Source organism: Eriocheir sinensis, chromosome 6 (genome assembly GCF_024679095.1).
Source record: "Eriocheir sinensis breed Jianghai 21 chromosome 6, ASM2467909v1, whole genome shotgun sequence".
In the NCBI taxonomy this organism is placed as follows: Eukaryota; Metazoa; Arthropoda; class Malacostraca; order Decapoda; family Varunidae; genus Eriocheir; species Eriocheir sinensis.
In genome coordinates, this window is record NC_066514.1 from 3,381,039 (window position 1) to 3,401,791 (window position 20,753).

A 20,753-nucleotide genomic window follows, 5' to 3' on the forward strand; every position below is an offset into this window, starting at 1 on the left:
GGCGGGGAAGGGTGGAGAGGGAGAGGGGGTGGGTGGGGGGTATTTATGTCTCAGCCTCCCCCTTCTCCATCCCCCCTCCCCCTTCATCCAACCCTTAGCCACCCAGATGTTGTGCACAGCTGCAACATTATATCAACGCCGACACACACACACACACACACACACACACACACACACACACACACACACACACACACACACACACACACAACGGTACATGTTATTACCATCATTCACACACAGAGAGAGAGAGCATTATGTTAGGTGTAGTACTTAACCCCGTGGCAGTTGTTCATAGACAGCTTGTAAGGGGGAGGCGGTGGCTGAATGGATAGCGTGACGGCGCCGCGTTCAGGACGACGCGAGTTCAATGCAAGATGGCGCCACTATAAACACTCGCAGGAAGGGGAAAGGGGAGCTGCCTAACTGATAGCGTTGGAACGGACGTCACGGGAATGGCTTAGGCAGGAAGAACTTGTAGTATGGGCGTTACTGATGGTTGTTGTGGATATTTTAATGATGTGGGAAGCCTTTCTCAGCTCCGTTACAGGGGGCTTCGTGGTGCAGTGGTTAGCACACTCGGCTCACAACCGAGAGAGCCTGGGTTCGATTCCCGGGCGGAGCGGAAAAATTTGGGCGGCTTTTCCGATACCCTACGCCCCTGTCCACCCAGCAGTGAATGGGTACCAGGTATTAATCGGGGGTCGTGTCCCGTCTCCTGGGGTCTGTTCCCTTCTCCTATAATTCCTTCCCCTCCTGTCTCTCTCCGGCATATGACCACAGATGTTGCGCCGACTAAACGAAACTTTCCAGCTTTCGAGTTAACGGTGGTGTGTCATGCAACATTCAGTTTCGACTAACGATGCACCTGCCGTCAAGGGTTAGGGTGTGTGGGAGGGGAGAGGGACTGCCGTTGCAAGGTTGGCGAGAGAATTGCTGCCCTCGAACACTGCTGCAGCCCTAATTCAAACGCCAGGTGCTATGTTACCAATACTGGATGCGGCAAGTTCAATGGAGTGTGTAGAACAGAAGTTTTAATTAAAGAGAAGAGTCAGAAGCCTGGATTGTTAAACGTATCGGTACCTGGGTTCACCTGTCTGGGAGTCTCTCGTGGAAGTTTCAGGGATTCTCATGGAAAAAGTTGGAAAGTTTCGTTTAGTCGGCGCAACATCTGTGGTCATATGCCGGAGAAAGACAGAAGGGGAAGGAATTATAGAAGGAAACAGACCCCAGGAGACGGGACACGACCCCCGATTAATACCTGGTACCCATTCACTGCTGGGTGGACAGGGGCGTAGGGTATCGGAAAAGCCGCCCAAATTTTTTCACTCCGCCCGAGAATCAAACCCGGGCTCTCTCGGTTGTGAGCCGAGTGTGCTAACCACTGCACCACGAAGCCCCTGGGGATTCTCATGGAGTGTTTTGAAATGTTAGTGACAGTTTTACACGGCCTCTGCACCTTGAACGGGAAAAATAAATCATCCAAGAAGACCCGGTTAGTCTTTTCATTGAAATTGGGGAAATGGAAATACAGAGAGTTCGGTACGTTTACTAATACAGACCAAAGACTATTCGTTTAATCGTTCGAGTATATTCCTCGTTTTTTTTCGTTTTTTTTTATTACGTCTATGCCTATAGCGCCGGTAGGCTTGCTTGAGGGGCCTGGGTGGTAGTCGGCCCCAGCCCGTCATGGTGCAGGCAAGTGTTTATAGTGGCGCCATCTTCTCTTGGCTCATGCTGCCCCCCGGAACGCCTTCTTGATTCACTTGGACGGTTTCCTCTAGAGTCCGGGTTGATGGGTGGTCTTCAGGACAGCATGTGGGTAGTTTTAAGCCACTCGGCGGTGACTGAAAAACCCGAGGTGGTAGCGTGGGGATTCGAACTCGCGTCGTCCATCACGTGGTGAATGTGGGCCCAGCACGCTACCACTCAGTCACCGCCTTCCCTCTTTTACAATACCTACGGCGGCAATTTGCAGGTCCCTAGGAATGATGGGTGGTGGTTGTGGTTGTAGATTAACTATAAAAAATGGTTTGCTCTGGGCGGTGTTCATACTGGTGACAGCGGTGGGATTGAAGGAGTGATGGTCGCTGCTGAGTCTATATACACCAAGTCAAGTCACTCTGCTTCAAAACTGCGACCGGTACGCGCAGGAGGCGGTTTGGGGGCGGAGCAGCGGGATGACGTCACTTGGAGCTAAAAAAAAAATACCCGCCAGTTCAGGGGTGACTAAAGTTGGGGCCGTGTGTGCACTCTGGATGTGCATTCTCGCCTTCTTTCACAGCGCGTTCAGGCAAGCCACTGACGAAAGAAAATGTCTTTTTATTGTGCTATTGCGTGACTGTAATTCCATCGCCTACAAACGGCGGTGTGGGGTGTGAGGGAGGGCATGTTGAAGTGATTGATTTAAATTAGTCCGCCTTTCTTCGTTTTCTCTAAATCCCTGTTTCTACATTCTCTAGTTTGGCTCCAAGCAACGTCACGCATATACCACGCCTCGGCCGTGTCTCCTCCCACAAACCTGCGTATGACTTGACTTGGTGTATATAGATTAGGGTCGCTGCGCTGAGTGACAATACCGCGGTGGGATTTATTAGAGTGCAGGAATGAATAAGTAAAGGAAGGAAATTATTAAGTGCTATTGCGATACTTGGACCATCCATCACGAACTTGGTACTTTGCTTACCTATTAACGGCTAGAGAGAGAGAGAGAGAGAGAGAGAGAGTGAGAGTGTGAGTGTGTGTGTGTGTGTGTGTCAGCATTGGTAGTATTAATGGAGTGTTTGGTCAATTATCATACTAAGGGTGTTTTAATGGCCCATAACTCTTCCCCCCACCCACTCTGAACCGGCCACCCCGTCCACTTCTGCCATGTCCAATTCTGCATTTCCTCCTCTTCTTCCTCCTCCTCCTTCTCCTCTTCCTTGTTTTTCCTTTCTCCTCCTCCTCCTCTTTTTCTTTTCCTCCTCCCCAGGGGCTTCGTGGTGCAGTGGTTAGCACACTCAGCTCACAACCGAGAGAGCCCGGGTTCGATTCCCAGGCGGAGTGGAAAGATTTGGGCGGCTTTTCCGATACCCTACGCCCCTGTCCACCCAGCAGTGAATGGGTACCAGGTATTAATCGGGGGTTGTGTCCCGTCTCCTGGGGTCTGTTCCATTCTCCTATAATTCCTTCCCCTTCTGTCTCTCTCCGGTATATGACCACAGATGTTGCGCCGACTAAACGAAACTTTCCAACTTTCTTTTCCTTCTCCTTCTTTTCAATGTATTTTCCCTCTCCCTCGCCTCCATCTCCAAATTGTATGTCAACACTGAGCCAAAAAGGAACTTGGAAATACTACACCACAACGAAAAGCGAGAAAAATGGGGCGCACACACACACACACACACACACACACACACACACACACACACATTTTCTCTATTTGTATTTAACTCAGAACTATTTTTATTTCTTATCCGCGTTCAAGTTCCGTAAATGTCACGACTAAATCCACTCTTATAGGAAATGAGTCGGTGTCAATCTTGAATCTGTAGAAGAGGTATTTGATTAACGTCCTAAATACCGACTTGACTAACAGGATTCAGTGATACAAACGGGGATTTTTTATTTATTTTTTATTTTACGTCTACGCCTATAGCGCCGGCAGGCTTGCTTGAGGGGCCTGGATGGTGTTCGGCCCCAGCCCGTCATGGCGCAGGGAAGTGTTTATAGTGGCGCCATCTTCTCTCGGCAATACAGTGGTGACCTGGCTGAGTGCTTTAAGGGCTGCATATCACCACGAGTAAATTTGTTCTCTTCCATGACAGCCAGAATTAAAAGCTGTATGTTAAATTCACTAATACAACGACAGATTAGAACCAGTCCCCCACCTCCTCCCCCTCCCCCTCTCTTTCCCTAAACAGTAATTGACCGTAGATTAAATATTTTATTGACTTCCACTAATCAGCCAACAGACAGGACAAACATATACTGTACAACATGGATTTTACATTTGAGTTTCCCCTTATCTGATTTCCCTACATTGAAGATGATGGACTGCGGCATTTAAGTGGAGTATTACATTGTTAATTGACCTAGATGTATGACAATTCTTTTCACCATCTGTCTGTCAGTATCTTTATCTATCTATCTTATTCATTCATTGGAGTCGGGGCTTCGTGGTGCAGTGGTTAGCACACTCGGCTCACAACCGAGAGAGCCTGGGTTCGATTCCCGGGCGGCTTCTCCGATACCCTACGCCCCTGTCCACCCAGCAGTGAATGGGTACCAGGTATTAATCGGGGGTTGTGTCCCGTCTCCTGGGGTCTGTTCCCTTCTCCTATAATTCCTTCCCCTTCTGTCTCTCTCCGGCATATGACCACAGATGTTGCGCCGACTAAACGAAACTTTCCAACTTTCCATCCATTTGAGTCCACTCACACCCTGCCTTCGTTACAGCACGTGAAGAGGAAGCAGCGAGTTCGGGTCATCGAGTGGTGGGTAGAGGTCGGCCGCGAGTGCTTCAACATTGGCAACTTCAACTCCCTCATGGGCATCATCGCGGGGCTGAACATGTCAACCGTGTCTCGCCTCAAGAAGACAGTAAGTTGTTCTGACGTGGTGTTCTGCGGTGGGAAGGAAGGAGGAGTGGTGGTGGTGGTGGTGATGGTGGTGGTTATGATGTATGCTGGGATGCTGGGATGCTGTATTGCGTGTGGTGTTATAAAATGGTGGCACCGGTGGGATAGGACAGTTGGCTTTGGCGGCGGTGGTGGCTGTGTGCTTCTATATGATGGTAGTAGTGGGTGAAAGGAGTGATAGTGGAGATATAGTGGTGGATTAACTATAGAAAATCGGTTGCCTCTGGGCGTGGTTCATACTGGTGGAAGCGGTGGAATAGGAGGAGAGGTGGTTTTGGTGATGGTAGTGGCTGTGTGCTTCTATTGGTTGGTAGTAGTGGGTGGAAGGAGTGGATTAACTATGGAAAATGGTTTGCTCTGGGCGGAGTTCACACTGGTGGTAGCGGTGGGATAGGACAGGTGACTTTGGTGATGGTTGTGGTTGCTGTGTACTGACGTGGTTGGCCGTGTGCTGCTATTGGTTAGAAGTGGTTGTAATGGTGGATTAACTCTACAAATCGGTTGCCTCTGGGCGAAGTTCACACTGGTGGTATCGGTGGGATAGGACAGGTGACTTTGGCGATGGTTGTGGTTGCTGTGTACTGACGTGGTTGGCCGTGTGCTGCTATTGGTTAGAAGTGGTTGTAATGGTGGATTAACTCTACAAATTGGTTGCCTCTGGGCGTGGTTCACACTGGTGGAAGCGGTGGGATAGGACAGGTGACTTTGGTGATGGTTGTGGTTGCTGTGTACTGACGTGGTTGGCCGTGTGCTGCTATTGGCTGGAATTGGTGGTTAGTGGTCGATTAACTCTACAAATCGGTTGCCTCTGGGCGGAGATCACACTGGTGGTAGCGGTGGGATTGCAGGAGTGATGGTTCTGGTGGTACCCTGTATGCATGTGATAGTGTTGGTAGTGATGGTAGTGATTCTGGTGATTGGTGTTGTACTTATAGTCGGGGTTGTTGTTGGTGGTATTGTTTGGGGAGGCTGAGGGGGTGATGGCGGTTAATATTATAAGTTTGTATTGTGTTATGCTTGTTGTTGTTCTTCGTTTTTTCAGTCATAAAAAGTGTGACCTTTCTTTAGGCTTATCCAGTGTTCATCTATTTCCCTGTTCTCTCTCTCTCTCTCTCTCTCTCTCTCTCTCTCTCTCTCTCTCTCTCTCTCTCTCTCTCTCTCTCTCTCTCTCTCTCTCTCTCTCTCTCTCTCTCATTATAAACCCTATCACTGAAGGTATTCGTAAGCCTAACACACACACACACACACACACACACACACACATACACACACACACACACAAACACTCTCCATGCCTTCCCGCCCTCTCTCTTCGCTTCCCATTTTCCTTCAACGCTGGATAAGTGCAAAGAAAACGGATGATAGGAAATGATCTCTCTCTCTCTCTCTCTCTCTCTCTCTCTCTCTCTCTCTCTCTCTCTCTCTCTCTCTCTCTCTCTCTCTCTCTCTCTCTCTCTCTCTCTCTCTCTCTCTCTCTCTCTCTCTCTCTCTCTCCCCCCCCCCCTGTTAGGTGTGTCATTCAGAGAGCGAATATTTTTTCTTGTGTCCGCTCTATTTTGCATGCACGAAGACCTGGGCTCCGTCCCTATATTTTTGGGGTGCTGGGTTTCATTTTTCTCTTACTCTCTTAGTGGGTTTTTTTCTTTCGGGTTAAGGAGTTGCTCTGTACGTCGCGTTTTTCTTGTTTTCAATGCGTGATCGATATATTTTTTTCTGATGATTTTTTTTCTCTCTCGCTAAAGGTAAATTTGAGCAAGCGAGCGTTCGGTTAATGATAGTGGATTTCAGGACTGTGTGTGTGTGTGTGTGTGTGTGTGTGTTAGGTCTCACGTACGGCGTCGCTTCTCTCTCTCTCTCTCTCTCTCTCTCTCTCTCTCTCTCTCTCTCTCTCTCTCTCTCTCTCTCTCTCTCTCTCTCTCTCTCTCTCTCTCTCTCTCTCTCTCTCTCTCTCTCTCTCTCTCTCTCATGTCCTTTCCTCTTCTCTCCTCCTCTCTTCTTTTCTTCATTTTTTTCCTCTTCTCTCTCTCTCTCTCTCTCTCTCTCTCTCTCTCTCTCTCTCTCTCTCTCTCTCTCTCTCTCTCTCTCTCTCTCTCTCTCGTTATCATTTTTTTCCCCTTTTCTGTAAACATTCTTTCCTTTCTTCCTTTTGCGGCGTCAAGTTTCTATATACGCATTCAAATCCTCTCTCTCCCTTCCCTTCCCTTCCTCACATCCCCTGTTCCCTTTTATGCTCCTTTAATTTCCTTACCTCTCCAACTTTTACCGTCATTTCTTTCCTCCATTCCAACGATGCTTTGATTGTTTATTTTGCTGCGCGAGTTTTTCGTCCCGAGTGCTTTGGTTCTGATGGTTGGCCCAAGACTTCTTCCCAGTGGGTCCTGATGGTCGCCCCAGCCCGTTCTGGCGCAGGCGAGTGTTTATAGTGGCGCCATCTTGCACTGGCTCATGCTGCCCTCCCGGAGCTCATCTTTAATCCTAGAATCTAGAGTCCGGGTTGATAGGTGGTCTTCTGGACAGCATGTGGGTAGTTTTAAGCCACTCGGCGGCGGCTGAAAAATCCCAGCTTGGTGGCACCGGGCGGGGATTGAACTCGCGTCGTCCTGAACGCGGCGCCGTCACGCTATCCATTCAGCCACCGCCTCCCGGGTGTTAATTCATCTGTTGTCGTCGTTTTTGCTGTTGTTTTTGTTGTTTCTTCTTGCCTTTGAGTGATCGCTCTTGGCCCGTTTTGTACATTTTCTCCACCATAGTTCAAGTTTGGTCATTAATTACAGACTCGGGAATGATGGAAGAGGAGGAGGAGGAGGATTTGGAAGAGGAGGAGGAGGAGGATTTGGAAGAGGAGGAGGAGGAGGAGGATTTGGAAGAGGAGGAGGAGGAGGATTTGGAAGAGGAGGAGGAGGAGGAGGATTTGGAAGAGGAGGAGGAGGAGGAGTTGGTGTAGGAGATGAAGCAGGAGGAGGAGGAGGAGGATTTGGAAGAGGAGGAGGAGGAGGAGGATTTGGAAGAGGAGGAGGAGGAGGAGAAGGAGGAGGAGGAGGAGTTGTTGTAGAAGGAGATGAAGGAGGAGAAGGAGGAGGAGGAGATGAAGGAGGAGGATTGGAAGAGGAGGAGGAGGAGTTGTTGTAGAAGGAGATGAAGGAGGAGGAAGAAGAAGAAGAAGAAGAAGACATAGGAATACATAGGTTGTAGGAGGAGAAGAAAGAGGAGGAAGAGGAAGATACAAGATTACAGAAAGAAAAAAAAAACTTATTGAACTAAAAATTACGGACTCAATGATGGAAAAGAGAAGGAGGAAGAAGGGAGGTGCAGGAAACAGGAAAAGGAGGAAGAGGAAAAATCAGAATAGTTAAATGGAATAGAAAACAAGTCGGATAACAATGAAGAGAGAAAGGATAATAGGATTTAAAAGATTATGGAGGACGAATAGGCATAAGAGGAGGAGGTTTGGGAAGGAGGATAAAATGTCGAATTGGCAAGACTGGATACGAAAGGCAAAGGTCAAAGGTCAGGGGTCAGACAGTAGAGAAGAAAGGACTGAGTATTTTGAGATTGTAAAAAAACAAAAAACATTACACTAGAGAACCAAGATTAGGACGAGGGTAAAGGATATTCAATTATGGAGAGACATCGAGGGTGGAGGGTCTATATATACCAAGTCAAATCACTCTGCTTCAAAACAGCGACCGGTACGCATCGGAGGCGGTTTGGGGGCGGAGCAGCAGGATGACGTCACGTGGAGCCAAGAAAAAATACCCGCCAGTTCAGGGGTGACTAAAGTTGGGGCCGTGTGTGCACTCTGGATGTGCATGCTTGCTTGCTTTCACAGCGCGTTCAGGCAAGCCACTGACGAAAAAATATGTCTTTTTATTGTGCTATTGCGTGACTGTAATTCCAATGCCTACAAACGGCGGTGTGGGGTGTGAGGGAGGGCATGATGAAGTGATTGATTTAAATTAGTCCGCCTTTCTTCGTTTTCTCTAAATCCCTGTTTCTACATTCTCTAGTTTGGCTCCAAGCAGTGTCACGCATAAACCACGCCTCGGCCGTGTCTCCTCCCACAAACCTGCGCGTGACTTGACTTGGTGTATATAGACTTAGGCGCTGAGTTACTAGGCTCTGTACACGTTTATGAATCTGCAGCATATGACAGCAAGTTCGACACGGTGCCCAGGGACAGTAATAAGTCTTCACCCTTGTCACACACACACACACACACACACACACACACACACACACACACACACACACACACACACACACACACACACACGAAACAATCAAACATCTTAATCCTGTCCAACCTCCCGAATTACCTTTGCAGCATCCGAGGTCTCTCTCTCTCTCTCTCTCTCTCTCTCTCTCTCTCTCTCTCTCTCTCTCTCTCTCTCTCTCTCTCTCTCTCTCTCTCTCTCTCTCTCTCTCTCTCTCTCTCTCTCTCTCTCTCTCCTTCCCGTTTCTTTCAGTATCCCCCTCTTCCAAGCCTTCCCCGTTTTCCTTCTATGCTAAACATCCCTTCCCTAGAACCTAACCTTCTCCTTTTTCCTCTTTCCCCTTCATTATCTCCCTTCCCATGCCTTCCCCGACCTCATTGTCCCTTCCCTAACCTCCCTGAACTGACCTCCCCTCTTTCTCCCTTCCTCCCTGGCCTCCCCGTTCTCATCTTCCCTTCCCTAACCTCCCTGAAGTAACCCTCCCTCTTTCTCCCTCCCTCCCTGGCCTCCCCGTTCTCTCCCTTTCCTAACCTCCCTGAACTAACTTCCTCCTTGCTTCCTCTGTCTTCCAAGCCTTTCCCTATCCTCAGTTTCCCTTTCTAACACTTTTCTTTCCCCTCTTCTAAACCTTCCCTTTCTACACGCCCAATCATTGACCTCCTCTCCTCTCTCTCTCTTCCAAGCATTTCCCTATTCACAGCTTCCCTCACGGCACTAACATCCATCCCTTTTCTCCCCCTATTCACAGCTTCCCTCACGGCACTAACATCCATCCCTTTTCTCCCCTATTCACAGCTTCCCTCACGGCACTAACATCCATCCCTTTTCTCCCCTATTCACAGCTTCCCTCACGGCACTAACATCCATCCCTTTTATTCCCCTATTCACAGCTTCCCTCACGGCACTAACATCCATCCCTTTTCTCCCCTATTCACAGCTTCCCTCACGGCACTAACATCCATCCCTTTTATTCCCCTATTCACAGCTTCCCTCACGGCACTAACATCCATCCCTTTTCTCCCCTATTCACAGCTTCCCTCACGGCACTAACATCCATCCCTTTTCTCCCCTATTCACAGCTTCCCTCACGGCACTAACATCCATCCCTTTTCTCCCCCTATTCACAGCTTCCCTCACGGCACAAACATCTATCACTTTCCTTATCCTATTCACAGCTTCCCTCACCGCACTAACATCCATCGCTTTTCTTCCGCTCTCCCAAACCTTCCCTTTCTACAGGTCCAATCATTAACCTCCTCCTCCCCTCTCTCTCTCCCTCTTCCTACAGTGGAGCAAGGTGCAGAGTGCCAAATTTTCCGTGCTTGAGCATCAGATGGACCCTTCCAGCAACTTTTCCAGCTACCGGTCCACCCTGAAGGCAGCCATGTGGCGGAGCGCGGGGGCGGTGGATGACAGACAGAAGATTGTGATTCCATTCTTTAGCCTGCTGGTGAAGGATCTGTACTTCCTGAACGAGGGATGTGCTAGCAGGTGTGTGTGTGTGTGTGTGTGTGTGTGTGTGTGTGTTTTTTTACAACAAAGGAGACAGCTCAAGGGCACAAAAAAAAGGAAACAATAATAAAAAAAAAGCCCGCTACTCGCTGCTCCTGTGTGTGTGTGTGTGTGTGTGTGTGTGTGTGTGTGTGTGTGTGTGAGAGAGAGAGAGAGAGAGAGAGAGATTTACATAGTTTTACATAGATTTACATAGGAAATCAGACCACACAGACCTCTAGGTGGCCTGTCCTTAAACCTAAGTGATTCTACATTAATCAGATGGCTCCAAAACGTTGCATTTCAACTCTAGTTAATACTAAGTTGAAGGAAGTGACGGTCGAGCTTGTTTTTAAGGAGTCAATCGTGTTACACTGGACCACTGAAGGAGAGAGAGAGAGAGAGAGGTGGGTGGGGTGAGGGGGTGTCTTGTAGAGCCCAGAGGGAGTGATTCAAAGGCCTAATGAGCTGTTTGTGTTTAATTGGAAAGCTGTGTGTGTGTGTGTGTGTGTGTGTGTGTGTGTGTGTGTGTGTGTGTGTGTGTGTGTGTGTGTGTGTGTCCCTTCCTTCTCTACTCCCTCCCCCCCTTCCAGGCTACCCAACGGCCACATCAACTTCGACAAGTTCTGGCAGTTGGCCAAGCAGGTGACGGAGTTCATGGCGTGGAAGCAGGTGACGTGCCCCTTCGAGCGCGCACCGGACGTCATCCACCACCTGAACACCGACCCCGTGCTGTCCGAGACGGGTGAGTAGAGGAGTGCAAGGGAAAGTTTCGTTTAGTCGGCGCAACATTTGTGGTCATATGCCGCATAATCGTGGTTAAAGGGAGAAAAAAAATACTTGAATGCCCTGCTATCCTCACCCCCTCCCTCTCGTTCCTCCCCAGGCCTGGCCATGGCGTCGTTTGAGTGTGAGGGACCCGACAATAGCTACGAGAAGGAACGCTACAAAAATCTCAAGTGAGTATTAGGTGGTACAGGTAACTCTCGATTTACGCGAGTATTGTGTCCTTGAAGAGGTCGCGTAAATCAAAAACAATGTAAATCAAACAAGAGGTAGGTTTGTACCTTTATTGCCTACTGTATCACTCTGACTCCTCTCCCTCTCGTGGTTCCTCCTCTGGCTGCCCTTCCCCTCGTGGTAGCACAGCAGCGAGGGTGTTGTTGTTGTTGAGTAGCGTGGCAGCGTGGGTACTGTATTGTTGTTCAAGTGGCGCGCGGGAAGAACTGAGCTCAGCTGTGTGGCCGCGGCGCCGTGTGAGTCCAGTTGCGTGAGACATCTGGTGGCCACTCCATAAAATATCGCGTATAAGTGAAAAAACGTGTAAATTAAACATTTATATGGATTTTGGACCACGCGTTATTTCAAAAACATGTAAACCAAACTCGCGTAAATTGAGAGTTACTTGTAGTAGTAGTGTAGTCAGTTTCATTTCATCTGTCCATTCAGAAAGCGTCTATTTTGATAGATTTGGAAAAATTCACATTGTAGTCCGTGATTTGTCGAAAAGTAACATTCTATGCCAATGCCTACCACATGTTTCTTCTTTTTTTTACAACAAAGGAGACAGCTCAAGGGCACAAAAAAAGGAAACAATAATATAAAAAAAAAGCCCGCTACTCGCTGCTCCTAAAAAAAATCAAAAAATATAAAAAGAGGTGGCCGAAAGAGAGGTCAATTTCGGGAGGAGAGGTGTCCTGATATACAAAGAACCCTCACGCCTTTGTATAGAGACCCCAAACATGCCAATTTGCATCGACAGTAAACCATACAAGCACAAAAGGACAGACTTAGAACAATTACATCAAATCATACGCAAACGAACAATAGGCTTTAACCCAGTAGCAGCGATGGGCCAAATCTGTGGCTTTACTGTGTAGCAGCGACGGGCCAAATTTGTGGCTTTACCGTGTAGCAGCGTCGGGCCAAATTTGTGGCTTTACCGTGTAGCAGCGACGGGGCAAATTTGTGGCTTTACCGTGTAGCAGCGACGGGCCAAATTTGTGGCTTTACCGTGTAGCAGCGACGGGGCAAATTTGTGGCTTTACCGTGTATCAGCGACGGGGCAAATTTGTGGCTTTACCGTGTAGCAGCGACGGGGCAAATTTGTGGCTTTACCGTGTAGCAGCGACGGGGCAAATTTGTGGCTTTACCGTGTAGCAGCGACGGGGCAAATTTGTGGCTTTACCGTGTAGCAGCGACGGGGCAAATTTGTGGCTTTACCGTGTAGCAGCGACGGGCCAAATTTTTGCCATGATATAAACCCCCCAAAATAGATGATACATAATCTGATCACAAATGCGTTGATATATGTATATTATGAAATGGCTTGTGTGAGTGATGAATTTTTCTGATTAATTCGCTTAGAGGGGCCTTTAAGAAACATGATCCCCGCAGCTACTGGGTTAATAAGCTTTATCTCATTTCAAGTATTCAAAATGGCATCTAGTTTTGTCCGAGGAAATGAAAGATATTTTAATCATACGTTGCGTGTAAATCACATCGGTCATAACAAAGGTAGCATGAAATATTGAATGTGATACTATTATTGGCTAGTTCGAATATTACCTAGTAGTAGTCAATGTAGTAGATGCTATTTACACACAGCAAACAATTAAAATCCCCTTATTATTGACCTCTTTTTGGACGCTCCTTTGACCACTATTCAGGAGCAGTGAGTAGCAGGCTTTTTTTATGTATTTTTCTTTACGCCCTTGAACTATCTCCTTAGCTGTAAAAAAAACAAAAATAAATATAAAGCCATATCTCTTTTTGTGTACCTGAAATGAGATTAAACCTAGGCATGCAGAGAGGTCCGTTGTTCGTACAAGTCAATCGTGGTGTGCTGTTCGGTACAAGTCATGTGCTTGTACGGTATACTATCGATGCAAATTAACATGTTTGGGGAATATGTGAGGTGTGTGTTTTTATATACACAAACATTTACAGTTGTCCCTCAAATAGTACGGTTTCCATTACAGTCGCCCCTCAAATAGTACAGTTTCCAATACAGTCGCCCCTCAAATAGTACAGTTTCCAATACAGTCGCCCCTCAAATAGTACAGTTTCCAATACAGTCGCCCCTCAAATAGTACAGTTTCCAATACAGTCGCCCCTCAAATAGTACAGTTTCCAATACAGTCGCCCCTCAAATAGTACAGTTTCAATACAGTCGACCCTCAAATAGTACAGTTTCCAATACAGTCGCCCCTCAAATAGTACAGTTTCCAATACAGTCGCCCCTCAAATAGTAGTTTCCAATACAGTCGCCCCTCAAATAGTACAGTTTCCAATACAGTCGCCCCTCAAATAGTACAGTTTCCAATATAGTCGCCCCTCGGTTTTGGTTTTAAACTGTACTATTTGAGGGACTGTATTGGAAACTGTACTATTTGAGGGGCGACTGTATTGGAAACTGTACTATTTGAGGGGCGACTGTATTGGAAACTGTACTATTTGAGGGGCGACTGTATTGGAAACTGTACTATTTGAGGGGCGACTTTTTTTTTTTTTTTTTTTTTACAGCAAAGGAGACAGCTCAAGGGCACAAAAAAGTAAACATTAATAAAAAAAAAAAAAAGCCCGCTACTCGCTGCTCCTAAAAAGAATCCAAAGAGGTGGCCGAAAGATAAGTCAGTTTCGGGAGGAGAGGTGTCCTGATACCCTCCTCTTGAAAGAGTTCAAGTCGTAGGCAGGAGGAAATACAGATGAAGGAAGATTGTTCCAGAGTTTACCAGCGTGAGGGATGAAAGAGTGAAGATGCTGGTTAACTCTTGCATAAGGGGTTTGGACAGTATAGGGATGAAAGAGTGAAGATGCTGGTTAACTCTTGCATAAGGGGTTTGGACAGTATAGGGATGAGCATGAGTAGAAAGTCGAGTGCAGCGGGGCCGCGGGAGGGGGGGAGGCATGCAGTTAGCAAGTTCAGAAGAGCAGTCAGCGTGGAAATATCGATAGAAGATAGAAAGAGAGGCAACATTGCGGCGGAATTTAAGAGGTAGAAGACTATCAGTATGAGGAGGAGAGCTGATGAGACGAAGAGCCTTTGCCTCCACTCTGTCCAGAAGAGCTGTGTGAGTGGAGCCCCCCCACACATGAGATGCATACTCCATACGAGGGCGGACAAGGCCCCTGTATATGGACTGTATTGGAAACTGTACTATTTGAGGGGGGACTGTATTGGAAACTGTACTATTTGAGGGGGGACTGTATTGGAAACTGTACTATTTGAGGGGCGACTGTATTGGAAACTGTACTATTTAAGGGGCGACTGTATTGGAAACTGTACTATTTGAGGGGCGACTGTATTGGAAACTGTACTATTTAAGGGATGACTATTAAAAAACAAGCTTGCAATAACGGTAGTCACATTTAGGTGTAGATATGACCCTCGCCAGAGTTTAGCTGTATAGAAACAAGTCACAAAATACGAGAAGGGAGTGTTGTAGGAGTTACATGACTTGAACTAGTATTTTCATCATCATTGTGTTGCTAATTCTAATTATTTTGCAGGGCAGACACACAGCAGTCAGCCGAGAGGGAGTGAAGCGTGCCTGGCTCAGAACACAAGCTCCGGACAGCAAGGAATAAGCTATATGCAAAGCGAACACCAGCATGATCAGAAGTGTCGAAGGCAAGATGGTTAATGTACATAACACACAGTAAGGTAGAAAATGTGTTGCGTTTGCCCTGGACAAGAAAAGTTCACTCGTCGGAAAATTACCAAGTGTTTTTGCTCACGAGGGAAATCTCTGGATATGTCAAGAGTTGGTGTGAATTGAGGCTCAAGGAAATGGTTAAACACAGGTATTTCCTCCTCGTATTCCAAGAAGCTGAGGTGGCTATGAGTGTCTCTCCCCTGGCCGTGATGGCACCGAGTCGAGGCGGATTGCAGAAAAGGAAAACGGACCTTGAGAGTTGCTCGGAAATTGTGTTGTAAGGCTGCAGTGGGGATATCCAGGGCCCAGAGCGGCCAGTGGGGAGAGGCTCACACCCTTTGCCCAGCACCCGTGTGACCTGGGGGTGGCATGGGGGAGTGCAGCCCATCATAGCGAGGCCGGTGAGCAGCGAGTGAAGGAAAACCTGTCTCTTGCCGTCTCATTGGAGCGGCAACTGCAACAAAAGTGAAATAAAGATATGTAAGGAAAAAGATACGGCTTAGGTCCATCACGGAAGTAAAAAATCAATAAATATTAATGTGATGCTGGAACTCAAAGGGATTTTCAAAGTGTAGATTATATTTTAGCAGCGACGTCAAACAACTCCGGACAAAGTGGAAACGCTGTTGTGGGTTCTATTTCTCAATGACTTATGTTCCAAGCAGCAGATTCTTTGCCCATTACTCGCTTGTCCTCTGCCGGTTCTGCTGTTTGTGTGTGTGTGTGCGTGTGTGTGTGTGAGAGCGTTGCAGTAGTAAGGTCTGTGTCCCGGCCTGCCCGCCTCTGGGATACACACGACTCATCCCTTGAGCGATTGTAGCAGGAAAATATATTGCATACGGACTCGTTTTACATGCTGTGAGGCCTCGTTGCACAGAGGGTTGGGAGCCACAGTGTACATGTTTCCCGGAAGGCAGAAATAGCGACACACAGCAGGCCTTGCTCTGAGAAATACCTGCACCGCGTCACTCTTCAACGGTCACAAGTATTTCGACCGAAGCCTGCACGTCTTCCCCCAGTGCGTCGATGATGTCTGCTGGATAACACCTTTGCAACGGTAACGAGATCGCCTGTCCGTGCATATGAGAGGAAGATTTCTGCAGTGGTGTGTCTGGGTGCGACAACTGGAGCGGGCTTGTCTGGCGGAGAAATGAGAGGAATCACGGGGCTCCACAAACTCCCACGGACAGCGAATCAGGTTTTCTCTACATGCAGATCGAGGCACAGTGTTACACCCGCCCTCAACGTACATGTGCGGGCGAGAAGATTGTACAGTCACTAATCATAAGCGTCTTGTCAGGGACATTCCACAGAAGTAGCCGATCTGTCAAGGCTACCGGCGCGTCATTGATCGTGTTGGCTGCCGTAGAGTGGTAGGCGAGGTTTTCTGGTCGAACTGTCTGTTGTTTCACCGACCTCTGATTCTGTTTTCACTGTACAGTCGTCCCTCAAATAGTACGGTTTCCAATAGTTCGATTTCGGTTCTATACGGATTGTCATAGATCTTTTTGGGTTTTTAAATTTCCTGCTTGTCGCGAAATTTAAAAATCCTAAAAAAACATCTTAGAAAATCCACATAAAACCAAAACCGAACTATTGGAAAGCGTACTATTTGAGGGACTACTGTATCTTGTTTTGGAGAGACACTGAAGTTTTTATTAACATGTTATATATATTGATTTTACCGCCTTGATTAGATATTGATATAGAATTATATTTTTATCCTATTTATGTATGCATGTACTTAATTATTTTCTTTCATTATTATCTAATCAACGCCGCAGGTCCTCGAGTATACTTTCCACGCACTCTTCACTGTCCTTAATTTCATGGTGGCGTAACAAGGGCGAAGTGCGGTAGGTGAAAAGTGAAGAGTATGTTGGCGTTGGTCTGCACCGCGCCACCACATCACAAGATCACCTGGTGGCCCTGTGCTGCCGTGGGACGCTGGCTACACAAGCGGCCTTCACTGTGCCCTGTGCCGGAGAGCTGGAAAGGGGATGAGAATGTTGAGGCTCCGGGGCGGCTACAAACACCAGGGTCCTGTGGCCATTTCAGGCGTATATCTGATTCGTTATGAAATATTGGAATGTACGCAAAGATTGTCTGCAAATGTATGAGTGTGATTTTTGATGGCCATGTATGTTTGTACGGTTCTGATACTGACTGCACCATCCTCTCTCTCTCTCTCTCTCTCTCTCTCTCTCTCTCTCTCTCTCTCTCTGAGGTGCAATCTGTTGTCGTAAATAGATCTGATTGTTTATATTGAATTTCCCAGTACATGTGAGTTATTGAAAAGAGATTATAGTGTAGAGGTACGTGCAACTGTGTGTGTGTGCGTATGTGTGTGTGTGTGTGTGCGCGCGTTGAAACACTGATCACGTTGAGTTTGAAGTCTGTGTACGTGTGAGGTCGTGAACGCCTTTCAAGTCTGTCATGTGTGTACAAATTGTTTAAACCAAAGATGGACTATTCCCCTCAAAACTGTGTGTGTGTGTGTGTGTGTGTGTGTGTGTGTGTGTGTGTGTGTGTGTGTGTGTGCATTATGGAGTACAGTACAGGGAGGCACAGTCATTTTCTGTGGCTCTCTCTATATATATATCTACATGTATTTACCTTGTGTAGAGTTACGTGGAGCCAGACTGTAGATGTGTGCACTAGGATCCCTCTGTAACACCCCAGTGGTTAACACACACACACACACACACACACACACACACACGGGATAATACAACACGATAAACAAACCTAATATTTTGTCAAGCACTCTACCTCCGCGGAATGAGACCAACGTTCGGTGTCAGACTCGGCTATGAAGTCTGATTGGCGCCACAGGAGGGGCCATATTTTCAGACACTCCGGCGCCCTAGTCACATATCTAACAAGGCTTGCATAAGAGTTTGAGGGATTTCCATGGGTAGATTTATGACCCTGGTGGTAGTTTGACCTTTCTCCTGTACCGTGAACCTAAAAAGACGCTCGTTGCAATCCCACTGACCTTCTTTTCAGCAACAGATCAGTTTCGCTAATGCCATATATTGTGTGAATCGCCACAGTGAACCAGCTGGTGTTGATATCTCTTCCTACGTGAAATAATTAAATATGCAAATCACGTACACAGCAAAATATCGTCACCCTCGTAAAATAATCACCCAAGTCATTTTTTAGCGATTTCCAGGTTTTTGTCTACATCAATTTTCCATGTGACGCCCATTTCTGTATAGTTGCCTTCGTCATTCAAGGTTTCAGTGTTATAGAATTGGCCTTTTCATTTTCTGCCTATATCTTAAGCCACATGAGATAATGGCAGTTCTTTTCTGATTTCCTGTAAAGTAGAAAATAATAGGGGGTTTGTTTACGGAGGTGATGATATACTCCATACGAATACCTCTTGACACACTGCCTGGATTGGGGGTTCTGATGTGGAAGTTTAGGGTTGAGAGGGAGCGTGGCGCGTCCATCCCTCCCTTTCCAGTTTCTTTCTTTAACTTCTGGCTCACAACCGAGAGAGCCCGGGTTCGATACCCAGGCGGAGTGGAAAAACTTGGGCGGCTTTTCCGATACCCTACGCCCCTGTCCACCCAGCTGTGAATGGGTACCAGGTATTAATCGGGGGTTGTGTCCTGTCTCCTGGGGTCTGTTTCCTTCTCCTATAATTCCTTCCCCTTCTGTCTCTCTCTCCGGCATATGACCACAGATGTTGCGCCGACTAAACGAAACTTTCCAACTTCTTTCCCGTCTCCTGGGGTCTGTTTCCTTCTCCTATAATTCCTTCCCCTTCTGTCTCTCTCCGGCATTTGACCACAGATGTTGCGCCGACTAAACGAAACTTTACAACTTTATCTTCTGACACCGTACCTAAACTAACCGACACACATGGCCAGTTCCACAGTCCAACACAGCCATTGTACGCGCCCAAAGCAAACTATATCCTCCACAATGATCCACAATTTCTACTCAATACCAGATACGTACTAATAAAGAGATTTTCTGTGTGGTTTCCTAAAATTTCATCCTCATTTCTTACATCGATGCCAGCCGAACACTGAACAATACGAACAAAAATTCAACAATCACCCTCGTAGTAATGTAATAGTGTACCCCTCCCTCCCTTCCTTCCTCCCTTCTATAAAGAATAAAGAGGAAATTATTATTAACGAAAAAGTACATAGGAATTTTTGTCGGATTTTGTGTTTGGTTAGGGAGCTTACAAATTTGGGGCCGGTTCCACAGTCCAACACAGTGTCTTCGTAACAGCCCGAACCAAACTACAGAATCCCATACAATCCAAAACGGTGAGGTCTTCGATGCCACACTAAATACACAAGACTTTTCCTGTATAGTTTCATCAAATTTGTGAACTTATAAACACCAGACACTATACAAGGAAATTTCCAAGGCTTTGGTATTGGTTTGGGAGCTTACTAACCCATCATGGGGAACTGTGGAACTGAACCATTGTTTGTTTCGATCGTTATCAATGGCGGCTGCGGGGTTAGCCAAGCCTTGCACCTTGCCACACACTCTCACAACCTCTCGTTTCCTCTGCAGCCTCCACTACCCCATAGGCCAGTTTCACGTGGAAAATTATAGCGTCGATCGCCGCCATTGGTGACGATCAAAACAAAGAAATGACTGTGGAAGCGGCCCGAGTTTGTAAGCCCCCTAACCAAACCTGTGTTCTTTTTCATAAGTAACAATTTCCTCTTTTTATTTTTTATAGAAGGTAGGAAGTGATCGAGGGAGACGGGGACTATGACTACGAGGGTGACTGTTGAGTTTTTGTTAGTGTTGTTCAGTGTTCGGCTGGCATCGATATAAAAAAGGAGGTGGAAATTTTAGGAAACCACACAGAAAATCTATTTATTAGTACGTATCTGGTATTGTTTGGCCGCCCGTAGTAGGACTGTAAAAGTGGCCTACAGTCTGGCTCCCGTCGGTAACCTCTGACTGTCCACTCTTCGCTGGACAATCCCATCGCCAGTGGAAGTAGCCGAACAGACAGCAGTAGGTCCATAGTGATTTAACGGGCGAGGGTCGTAGAGTAATTATGACTACTGAGTAACAGCGGTCGTCTAGCCCACTGCACTGTACATAAAATAAATAAAGAAAACATTTTGCAGCTTATATCGTGTGTTTTACTGATACCTTACAATCTGTGGGAAGTGTTAAATTATTTGAGCAAAAATCATTGGTCATAGCCAGATTTAAATGACCTCGGGGGATCTCACCTCTCATCCCCTTTTGCCCTGGGACCTACCTTCCTTTCTTTCATCCTTTCATCGTTTATTATTTTACTATATATATCCAGCTCCAGTCGGCCCCAAAACTTAGGTCTGAGCGCGACTCGAACCTCGACCATCTGTGTGACAGGCAAAGGTACGTATGTCCACTAATGTGTTAAACGGTTTATGTGGTGTAGTGCTTTGTGTGTGTGTGTGTGGGGGAGTTAAAGAGACACAGATGTAATACAATTTTGGCGCGCAGAAGTTATTTCAATACGAGAGTCATCGATCACTGGAATAGACTCCCGCCGTCAGTAGTTAGCGCACAGAATCTCAATAGCTTCAAATCTTCATTAGGTAAGTACTTCAGGGGTATATGATTTTGCTGACCCTTTTCACATATTTCAGACACACAGCATGGATCCAACCTGAAGCCTTAATGTGTTAATAATTTCCCCCACAGCTTAGGTCACCAGCAGCGTAAGTTAAGGGTAGTAATTTCCTCTTCTTTCTCTCTTTACTGTAAAATTTCCATGGCCGCTG

General features: G+C 46.9%; 1 protein-coding gene across 1 annotated transcript in view; it reads left to right on the forward strand.

Annotated features, from left to right (window-relative positions):
• LOC126986824 (ras-GEF domain-containing family member 1B-like) overlaps positions 1–20,112 on the forward strand; it is a 109,387-nt gene extending 89,275 nt beyond the window's left edge. The window contains 5 exon segments of the mRNA XM_050843208.1: positions 4,441–4,584; positions 10,125–10,327; positions 10,921–11,072; positions 11,214–11,286; positions 14,840–20,112. Coding sequence (XP_050699165.1) covers positions 4,441–4,584; positions 10,125–10,327; positions 10,921–11,072; positions 11,214–11,286; positions 14,840–14,873 — 606 coding nt within the window. The 3' untranslated portion in view covers positions 14,874–20,112.
• Positions 20,113–20,753: the final 641 nt, after the last annotated feature.